Source organism: Procambarus clarkii, chromosome 79 (genome assembly GCF_040958095.1).
Source record: "Procambarus clarkii isolate CNS0578487 chromosome 79, FALCON_Pclarkii_2.0, whole genome shotgun sequence".
NCBI lineage: Eukaryota > Metazoa > Arthropoda > Malacostraca > Decapoda > Cambaridae > Procambarus > Procambarus clarkii.
Window position 1 is genome coordinate 20,812,552 of NC_091228.1, and position 11,349 is coordinate 20,823,900.

The window sequence follows — 11,349 nt, forward strand, 5'->3', positions numbered from 1 at the left end:
CAACTTAAGAATCAACATATATATATATATATATATATATATATATATATATATATATATATATATATATATATATATATATATATTAGTATATTTTGGTAGCAGTCTTTCCTGTAGACATATATTATTAATTATGACCGAAAAAGTAAGATTAATAATTCTAACACGAATTTTCTCAATCTTTCGTACATTTCTTTTCACTGCTGGTGGTAATTCAAAAATCAATTCTCAAAAATTCATTTTTATTTCTAGTCTGACGCGACACTTGAGCGCGTTTCGTAAAACTTATTACATTTTCAAAGACTTTAGTTTACAGATACACAACTGAATAGAACTTACACATCTCCGATTTGTTTATATCTACATTTGAGTGAGGTGGATGGGGTGAGGTGGTATTAATAGGGTATTAAATTCATCAACACAAGACAGAACACGAAACAATGGGTATTGAATTGAAGTGATTGTAGAAAGCCTATTGGTCCATATTTCTTGATGCTTCTATATTGGAGCGGAGTCTTGGGGTGGGTAGAATATAGTTGTGCATTAATTGGCTGTTGATTGCTGGTGTTGACTTCTTAATGTGTAGTTCCTCGCAAACGTTAAGCCGTCTGCTATCGCTGTATCTATCGATGATTTCTGTGTTGTTTACTAGGATTTCTCTGGCGATGGTTTGGTTGTGGGAAGAGATTATATGTTCCTTAATGGAGCCCTGTTGCTTATGCATTGTTAAACGCCTAGAAAGAGATGTTGTTGTCTTGCCTATATACTGGTTTTTTTGGAGCTTACAGTCCCCAAGAGGGCATTTGAAGGCATAGACGACGTTGGTCTCTTTTAAAGCGTTTTGCTTTGTGTCTGGAGAGTTTCTCATGAGTAGGCTGGCCGTTTTTCTGGTTTTATAGTAAATCGTCAGTTGTATCCTCTGATTTTTGTCTGTAGGGATAACGTTTCTATAAACAACATCTTTCAGGACCCTTTCCTCCGTTTTATGAGCTGTGGAAAAGAAGTTCCTGTAAAATAGTCTAATAGGGGGTATAGGTGTTGTGCACCTATACCCACCAAAAAACACCAAAAAACCCAGTATATAGGCAAGACAACATCTCTTTCTAGGCGTTTAACGATGCATAAGCAACAGGGCTCCATTAAGGAACATATAATCTCTTCCCACAACCAAACCATCGCCAGAGAAATCCTAGCAAACAACACAGAAATCATCGATAGATACAGCGATAGCAGACGGCTGGGCGTCTGCGAGGCACTACACATCAAGAAGTCAACACCAGCAATCAACAGCCAATTAATGCACAACTATATTCTACCCACTTCAAGACTCCGCTCCAATATAGAAGCATCAAGAAATATGGACCAATAGGCTTTCTACAATTACTTTCATTCAATACCCATTGTTTCGTGTTCTGTCTTGTGTTTGAATTTAATACCCATTGTTTCGTGTTCTGTCTTGTGTTGGAATTTAATACCCATTGAATACCCATTGTTGAAAGTTCGTTTTTCACCTCATCCCCCTCACCCAAATGTAGATATAAACCTCGAAAATGTGTAAGCTCTATTCAGTTTCAGTTGTGTGTTTGTAAACTTAAGTCTTTGAAAATGTAATAAGTTTTACGAAACGCGCTCAAGTGTCGCGTCAGACTAGAAATAAAAATGAATTTTGGAGAATTGATCTTTGAATTACCATCAACAGTGAAAAGAAATGTAAGAAAGATAGAGAAAATTCGTGCTAGAATTATTAATCTTACTTTTTCGGTCATATTTAATAATATATATATATATATATATACATATATATATATATATATATATATATATATATATATATATATATATATATATATATATATATATATATATATATATATATATATATATATATGTCGTACCTAGTAGCCAGAACGCACTTCTCAGCCTACTATGCAAGGCCCGGTTTGCCTAATAAGCCAAGTTTTCCTGAATTAATATATTTTCTCTAATTTTTTTCTAATGAAATGATGAAGCTACCCATTTCATTATGCATGAGGTAATTTTTTTTTTATTGGAGATAAAATTAACGTAGATATATGACCGAATCTAACCAACCCTACCTAACCTAACCTAACCTATCTTTATAGGTTAGGTTAGGTTAGGTAGCCGAAAAAGTTAGGTTAGGTTAGGTTAGGTAGGTTAGGTAGTCGAAAAACAATTAATTCATGAAAACTTGGCTTATTAGGCAAATCGGGCCTTGCATAGTAGGCCGAGAACTGCGTTCTGGCTACTAGGTACGACATATATATATATATATATATATATATATATATATATATATATATATATATATATATATATATATATATATATTTATATATATATAAATTGTTGCAAGTCGAGCAACAAATATTTTACATTGAACAACAAATGAGATTGGAAAAGCAGTATTGCCACCTCTGCTATACATAAAAAAGACCCTGGACACACCCTGTGGGCAGTAATGGACTCCCATACCGACCATGTGGGCGGTAGTGGACCCTCTACCGACCCTTTGGGCGGTAGGGGACCTCTTACCGACCCTGTGGGCGGTAGTCGATCCCCTACCGACCCTGTGGGCGGTAGCGGACCCCCTACCGACTCTGTGGGCGGTAGTGGACCCTCCACCGACCCTTTGGGCGGTAGTGGACCTCTTACCGACCCTGTGGGCGGTAGTCGATCCCCTACCGACCCTGTGGGCGGTAGCGGACCCCCTACCGACCATGTGGGCGGTAGTGGACCCTCTACCGACCCTGTGGGCGGTAGTGGACCCCCTACCGACCATATGGGCGGTAGTGGATCCCCTACCGACTCTGTGGGCGGCAGTGGACCTTATATACTAATCCTGTGGGCGATACTGGACCATATACTCATCCTATGGTTGGCCATGGAAACCATACACATCCAGTGGGCCTTATTGAACCCCATACCCATCCTGTGGGTGGTTGTGAGCCCCATACCCATCCAGTGGGTGTTATTGGACCCCATAACTTTTCTGTAGGTGGATGTGACCCCCATACCCATTCTGTGTGGTATTGGATCCCATACCCATTCTGTGGGTGGTTGTGAGCCCCATACCTATCCTGTGGGTGGTATTAGACCCCATACCTATCCTGTGGGTAGTATTGGACCCCATATCAGTAGTATATTCTGAGCCAGATAGGCGCACTTAACAAACAATGGGGGGTACTTATCATACAATGGAATCAGAGGCGGGGAGCCAGATAGGCCCACTTATCGGACAAAAGGAATCAGAGGCGGGTTGACAGATAGACCCACCTCAAATTGTAGTCTACGGTGTGCCCCCACCACATGTCACTTACACTGTGTCATCTCCGTTTAAACACTACACTCATTATAAATATATAGGACTAATTAAGGATATATATATATATATTCGAACAAGTCTGAATGGCCCCTCCCTTATATGGGAGTATTTAAGGAGTATTAAATTATAAATCCTCCCCCTCCCCCAAAGGTTAAAAAAAACATCAAATAATTTATTAAATGCTTTATTAGGTAAAAACTACAAAATGTATAAATAATTATGTTAGTTAATAATTGTAGTTTACAGAGTGCTCTTGCCATATTTCACTTACTACAGCTCTACCCCTCCCCTCCCTATCCCACACCCCCATCCTCGTCTGAGTAGAATTGTGACGATTCCTCATCAGTGAAGAGTGGGGGAAGGTCTTGAGCCCCATCCCCCCCCTCTCTTGGGGGGGTGGGGTGAGTTGGGTGGACACCTTTTGGCTGAGTTTCCTCCTCTCTCTCATCGGAAGTGTTCTGGAAAGAGATGGGGGAAATAATTTATAGTGATTAAAGGTTTTTTATATAATTATATATTTTATTAGAAAAATATTATATTTTTCTCTAAGAACAACTAGTACATACCTCTTCCCCTGCAGGAGCGGCCTTGTGTCCTCTACAGCAGGCATCGTCAATTAGACTACGTAACAGCATCTTGTTTGGGGCAGACCCCCCACGTAGAATTACTACTCTACAAATGTGGACGGGTCCCAAGAACTGCACTGGAGAAAAACATAAGAGGTGAAATAGAGGATATACAAACTTTTTTTTTTTTTATTGAGGGAAATAAAACATAAAATAAATCTATTAGCAGAAAGATAGGGTAATACTAACCAGGTCCTTCAAGGACTTCAATCTTCCCCGCAGGTGTTTTTTGAGAGACACCTCCCATTTCGTAGGAGGAAGACAGTCTTCTGAGGGGGGTGGGTGGGGGAGAGGGGTTTTTATAGGAGGCTACACCCCTTGTTAGGTAGGTTGCCTAGCTAACAAAAATATTCTCTACACCACCTATAAGAACCAACCCCTATACCTCTACAAAATGTCCTAACACAATGATGTTTCATAGGAAAATATCGTCTTGCATAAGCAAGGGCTCGTTTATCATTTAATTTTAAAGTAATGCTTGAAAATACATTATGTAAGTAGTGTACTGTTGAAGGCAACCCCAGGTGGCTCACCCTATGAACGAACATGACGCAATACAGTCCACAGGCGAGAGTAAAATCACTCTGGAGTCTGTAGCGCATTCCAAACACCTTTCTTATTTTGTTAGTTTTAATAAATCCTTGAAAATGACGTCCGTAAGTAACTGGCGATATTGCATAACTATCAAAAAAAAACATCCGATGATTAACTTTATCAACATAAATTCCTACCCAATGTCCCATAGTGATTCTGCTATTTGAAGGTAAAATATTAGTTATGAAAACAATAGGTTTTCTTGAAGATATATTTAAATGTTCTATCTCATCAGCATTATAACAACCTAGGTAGAGTGCTCGATCCCCTAGATTATTTTTTAAATTAATATTTATATCATAACAATTCATTATGTTTTTTTACGCTCGCACGTCACACAGAACAGTTCTCTGCCCATCGATGGATAGTACCCCGGTCGTTTCCCCAAACAGTAAAACCAGCCTGTTATATGTAACACCGCCACCAAACTCAAGCTCCATACGCAAGTTGCCAGATTTCTCCACAGGGAGGGAATCTTTTGTTTGAATGGTGGTTAAGTCAAAGGCGAATATTGATCTTCCCTTATTAAAAGAGTCATAGGCCAGTAGTGAATCACGCTCTAAGCCTAATGTCTTCAAAGTTTCATAATAAAGGCGGGAATAATGGTTATCGAAATCGCCACCAATTCGGTAAATTGCATTATTGTTCAAATACATAGCAATACTTTTCAGCTTTGCATTTTCAAAATATAATCCATTACCTTGGTGAAGACCGGCGAAATAATTCATTGGAACGATTATCATGTATATCTTGTGTGGAATTACTTGCGCCCATGGTTGATCAATTAAGAGACTAGTTTGATTCCCTGCTAGAACATATGTTTTAGAAATGGTTCTATTGAAAGTATAGGTTATGGGGTCGGGGGATGCTAACAGTGAGCTGTTTAAGGCCAGGTAAGCACTTGGGTAGGGGAACACCCGCGTCACCCATAACTTAGCATAATCCATATGCAGGCGATACTTAGAGCCATCGTCCACGCTTGTATTTAGGACCCAGGCATGGGGGGAGAGCTCCAATCTTAGTCGCATATCTATATTATCTAATATGTATTGGTCTAGGGATGATATATCCAATAGGAGGGGGAAACACATCGACAAACCTTTACTTTTTAAATCACCCATAAATTTTTTATCCTTGGCGGTTGCTCCAGTAAAATAAGTATTTGTAAACTCATTAGTGATTATACCATCGTCATCTCTCCAGTCCCTACGAAAGCCTCCAATTCTCCCCAAGGAAGACATTTTTGATGGAGGCATGGAGGTAATTAATTTAATAAACGACCAATAATTAAAATTAGTATTTGTTTCAACTACCTGCTCTCCTAAAAACACCTGAACACCTTTAAACATGGTATTTGACAACCCATTCACAAATTCCACATGGTCATCCTCTTCCAATTTTGTGGTATCGTCATCTTTCGTTAAAGATACCTTAAAATCTATAACAATATTAGCTAGATCTAAGAAGGCGCCCTGGGTTCCAGGGATGCGGAATTCTAAGTAATTATCCCGCAAACGTTGATTAATGGGGAGGTTGACAGGTAGAACGTCTATTTGCTGCGTAGAGGCAATTGAACTCTCCACATTACGTATTCTGTTACTTCTAGGAAATTGGTCAATAATACTGGAACTATAATATTCTACAGGGATTTTGACCCCAGCTCCGCTAGGCTCCCCCATGATCCCTCCGAAAGTTGAAGTATGACTGCTTACGTTAGCGAAAACACATCATTTTTATACCCAAGGCCTCGTTTACATTTTTTATTTTTATTTTTTCGCCTAGAGAGTCTTTTAATTTTACCTCCCATTACCAATTTCTTTCCCACACTCTTAAGAGCATCAATACCGTGAGTTCTCAGAGCACTTTTTACATCCCGTTTACCACTGCTTAAATCACCAAGGACATTTTTCCCAAAATCGATGGCGCTAGGTGTTACAGCTTTCATGAAAAATGGTATGGCCCGTCGAGCAATACCAGCCAAGGTCCCAAAGAAACCTCCACCAGATCTGAGATAAGGCGCTTGGAATGTGCGTATGTCATTCATCGCCCCCCCTCTCATCCCATGTCTCCTAGGGGGAGGTGCGAATATCTCCCCGAACTCCCCCTGGGAGGGTGGGTGGAACGGTATTCGCATTCTGAGGTCTCTTCCTATAATAACCTAAGTCGAGGCTAAACACTTCTTTATATATATGTTGCTATACCTTAGGGCGGATATGTAAGACCGCCGTAACCGACCTCCCATCTTCAAAACTAACCATTCGACCAAACTGATCTGTTATTTTAATGCTAACTTTCTCCAACGTGTTAGTGTTTAATGTTTTGTACACTAGAGGGTGAGCCCCTCTAGAATATGAGTCATGATAATTGATTGCATCTAAGATATTTACAATCTGCCCTCCGTATCGTTCAGGCTCGATGACGTCACTATAAATGAGTAAATAGTCACAACCCCCGTCAATGTCTGGGGGCGATAAGGCCACAGTCTTGGAGGCTGACGTAATGTCATCTGTTTTTGCTCGATAAATGGTGTATTTGCGACTGCTGTCAAAACCAAGTACATTAGCTATTCTGTGTTTAAATTGAAAGCTGAGAGAATTTAATGAGCCAGTACTTCCACTGTTAAGAGTTGAAGCTAGTAATACCCTCTCTACAGATTGGTCATAGGTGAGGATTGGTTCTTTATCTGAGAAGTATATTTTGAAATCATCCCTAAAGCTAAGCTGCATGTCGGTTGTTATTTGTCGACTAACCACATCTGTAATGAATTTGATGTTTCTTGATAATATGTTGGTTTTTGGGTGGAAGGTGTATATGAGGTGTTCTGGACTCTTAGAAAGAGTTCCACGTTTAAAAGTGGCATAGATATCTATACCAGAGTCCTCCTCATCTTTTATGATGGCATTAATTCTCCTGGGGAGGAGTATGTTGACTAAAGCCACTTCATGTTTAATGGAAGGGTTTAAATGTAGTGTTGGGATGGTGTTTGTAAATGCTGAACTCGTGTTGTTGTAAATATCTCCTTGATCGAGACTGGTAAGATATATGTAATGTTCTTCCCCCATTGTCCCGTTATGTACTGAAAGGCCAATATACAGGGGATGGGTTTTTGTAAGAAGGGAGAAAATAAACAACATAACTTATATTTTATTTTATTAAACTACTTAAAGAACTACAACAGGTGAAGATTCCCACACATTTTTTTAAGAATAGTGATTAACCACTCCCCCCCTCGCTACTACTACTGCTGGCTGCTGCTACCTCCACTGCTGCTTCCGCCGGGGCTACTGTAGCTGCCACTACCTCATCTTCTTTACTGGAGTGGTGGTTACAGCTTTCGTTGTTTTTTCGGGGGGGAGGATAACAGGAATATTTCCTGCGACTCCCCATCGAGGATGGAGTCGATACGGCGATTCGCCCCCGTTTCAAAGTCGAGGAGTGGCTCAATCCTCCGTTTAACTGAGGTTGACGTTGTAGGGGGCGGTGGAGAGGTGGCGGTGGAGGTGGAGCCGTATTCCTGAGAGTGTTTCTTCTTCCTGGGTGTGGCTGGCGGTGCTGGAGGAGTAGAACGAGAAGAGGTTCTTGGTGTGGTACCACCCTCTCCCACCACGGCGTCGAGCGTTATAGTAAGATTATCAGCACTTGGGTCGTCGAACGGGAGGGGTGCCACTGATGGGGTAACAGCGGCAGGTCGTTTGAGGATTACTAATTCTTTGTTGACTTTGGCGAGTTCTTGATGAAGAGACAGCAGCATGGGTCCAATATCCTTGTGCCAGTTGACCATACCGTCGCGGGAAGCCCCTAAGCCGTAGGGTACCACTAGTCGAGTCATGGTTGGGGTTGCCGCCATTAAATTGCCCACCTTTGTTAGGCTCATCTTGAGCCAGTACCTGCGGTTCTTGGCGGTATCCAGGGTGACGTTAGTGACGTAGTGAGTGTCGGCGGAAGTCTGCACTTGTTCCTGGGCTATTGGGTTTGACTCGAAGGGGGCTCCTGCCCCGAATGCAGAAATCAACCCCACAAAAGTGGGCCTGAAGTAAAGGACGGGCTCCTCTATGAGATCTTGTCCGTCGGAGGGGAGAGGGGCTATCTTCACAACAATGTCCCCCGGGGTAGACCGACAACGAATTATTGCCCTATTGGCATTACCCAGTCCTTCACGTTCCACACGGGCGTAGGAGAACGTCTTCCAGATGACGGAAGCCAGTCCATAGGGTCGCACAACAGCAGCAGCCAGATCGTAGATGATGACGTCCCCCACCCCAAAGGCGTGGGAGTCAGTGATATCGTCGCTGACGGTCTTGATACAAGCCAGAGACATGGTGAGAGGGCGGGTGCTGGGGAGCTCGTCGTCGTCAACTGTAGTATAGTGTTCCAGGAGCGGCGGTGGGCGACCTTTAAATACACCTGTGACCCACCTGGGGGGAGAGGGGTGAAGGGGTGTGGGGTAGAGATCACCTTATGTGCCCATAGACACTCCGCCCAGACTCAAAGGCTGTAATCATATCACGATGTTGGAAGGTTAATTTTTCCATCTGCCAAATCTCTGTCTGGATCTCCTGAGATGAATACTCCTCATACCTTTTCACCGTTTCTCCAAATGACTTAAAAAACCGTTCTGGGGGAGCACTCAACACAAGACGGTCATAACAATCCCATAAGGCATATATCAATCTACTTTTGTGTTCGACAAACTTGTAGTAACGTTGAGTAGCAACCAAACGCTTCAATAGGGGAGATTTTTCTCCCTCCTCTACTGCTGCAGGTGGGGTAGAAGCTCTCTCCATGGTGGATACACAACTGAATATAAAGTCGTTTAAGATGTGCTTCATATAGGTTTTTTTCAATACGGTTCCCAATGGGGCCTCCTATGGATACCCCTACCCCCTTTTAACTGTGATCTGGCGCGAGAATTACGTATAAAGGATGGGTCTACACCGGCCACCTTCAGTAAAATCCTTACATCTGCCTTGTCACCCGTCCTAAATTGCCCCTTAGTAAAGGCTATAGTTTTAATTATATCTAAAATATTTAAATTTTGCACAGGCTTTAATAAATTCCCGCGACTATCCCATACCACCTGTTGACTGTTTTGTTCAAACATGTTCAATAATGTTTTGACGTGGGGAATTTCCCCTATTTTAAAATACACATTTATTAAGTTGTCCAGACTTGGGTTTTGGGGTGTGGTGGTGGTGGCTTTGTGGCGAGTGGGCCCAGCAACAGCTACCCGCATCTCAGGCGGTAGAATGGAATGTATCCTTTTTTTTATTTGTCTTTTTAAAGGGCGACGGTCGCACCTGTCCCGCGTTTTTTGTTGAAAGAAGCCCGCGGCGGCGGGCACCTGCGCGGCGGCCGGCGCTGCGGGGGGGCGGGCAATATCTTTTAAAGGTTGTCTGACCAGCCCCCCCTGTCTGGTAGGGCTATATCGTTCAAAGGAGCTACCGTGGCAACACCGTCCACAAGTTGTTGTTGCTGGAGGGGGTGTGGGGGGAGTGTCCACTCCCCCCACGCCATCATCACCACCGCTAGAGTCACAGCCAAGGTGCTTACAGCCGCCACCAACATTATTAGCCGAATTGTCCCATTTGCTTTCGTTTTTTAAAGAGAAGGACTTATTTCCACCTCTACGACAGGTGGAAGAGGGTGGAGCCACCTCATTAAGAGGCGATGGAGTACTCTCGTTTTTATTAAATAAATATTTTTCGGCAACGAGTCGTGGTACTAGGCAATATTCTTTCACCATTTTTTTCTCTTCTTACGTAATTACTTAATTAGAGAGGAAATTAACGATACAGCCAAAGGTAACAGAGCTGCCAATATAGCACCACCTCTCCTAGAGGTTAAAATGATTTTCTTTTTGTACAATGGAGTTTTCTTACGCGCCACAGAACGAATGTCTTTCTGATACCTCTGTAGTCCATTAATTATCTGAGGTTGAACTGGGATGTTTCGTTTCAGAAAATTGGCAAAAATTTCACAAATTGATTCAATTTCCTGTCGTTTTAAAGCCTTGATTAGTTTATTCCGCTTCTTGGGTGATAAATTGTTTAATAAAAATAACAGTTGATGGTGTTTCTCTACGAGAGAGTCCTCTTGAACTGTCATTTTTTTTTTCAAAATTTGACGATGTCTTGAGCTTTAATCCAGCAATTGCTGGAATCTGGGTACCCTCTCCACTTGACGAAATATTCTCTGTGTCCTTTCGATGTCTTCCTAGACTGTAATATCGTTATGGGGAAATAGTCTGGAAGCGTTGTTGAAATCAATTCTTGCTCATAAAACATACCACTGATCGGCTCGTTGGTTAAATCTTTGACTTTATAGGTTGGAATTGGTTGTGTTCTATCGATATGAGACACTTGAAATATTTCTTCTGTATTTTGGGGCCAAAAGCCCTTGTGAAATGTATTCCTTCGCTTTGCTAGTCGTACATACTGCCCAACCTGCAGTTGTGGACTGATGGAAGTTATGGGGTGGTCATTGTTTAAATACATGACCTTAAACTGTCTTCGTATATCTTCAATGTTTTGCAACTTATGGATGGCATGTGGAGTATTTTTTAGTATTCTGTGGAAAGTGTGGTTGTATACATTCACAACTTTTGGAAGGATGTGAATGTATTGTAAAGAATTAGCCTGGGTCATATAATGATACAGTTTATGTTTTAAAGTTTTGATGGCCCGCTCCACTATACTAGATTTCATTTCCGAAAATACACTATATAACTTAATATTTTTCTTATTCAGATAATTTTGAACAGTCCTGTTGTAAAATTCTCTACCTCGG

At 41.6% G+C, this 11,349-nt stretch overlaps 1 protein-coding gene across 1 annotated transcript; it reads right to left on the reverse strand.

The window, feature by feature from the left end:
- Positions 1-3,159: 3,159 nt before the first annotated feature.
- On the reverse strand, positions 3,160-4,736 carry LOC138357694 (uncharacterized). The gene is made up of 3 exons (XM_069314681.1): positions 4,159-4,736; positions 3,910-4,046; positions 3,160-3,801 (listed from the first exon to the last, which is right to left on the reverse strand). Exons 1-3 carry the CDS (start codon positions 4,214-4,216, stop codon positions 3,637-3,639), a joined length of 360 nt encoding a protein of 119 aa, XP_069170782.1. The 5' UTR covers positions 4,217-4,736; the 3' UTR covers positions 3,160-3,636.
- Between the last annotated feature and the right edge of the window lie 6,613 nt (positions 4,737-11,349).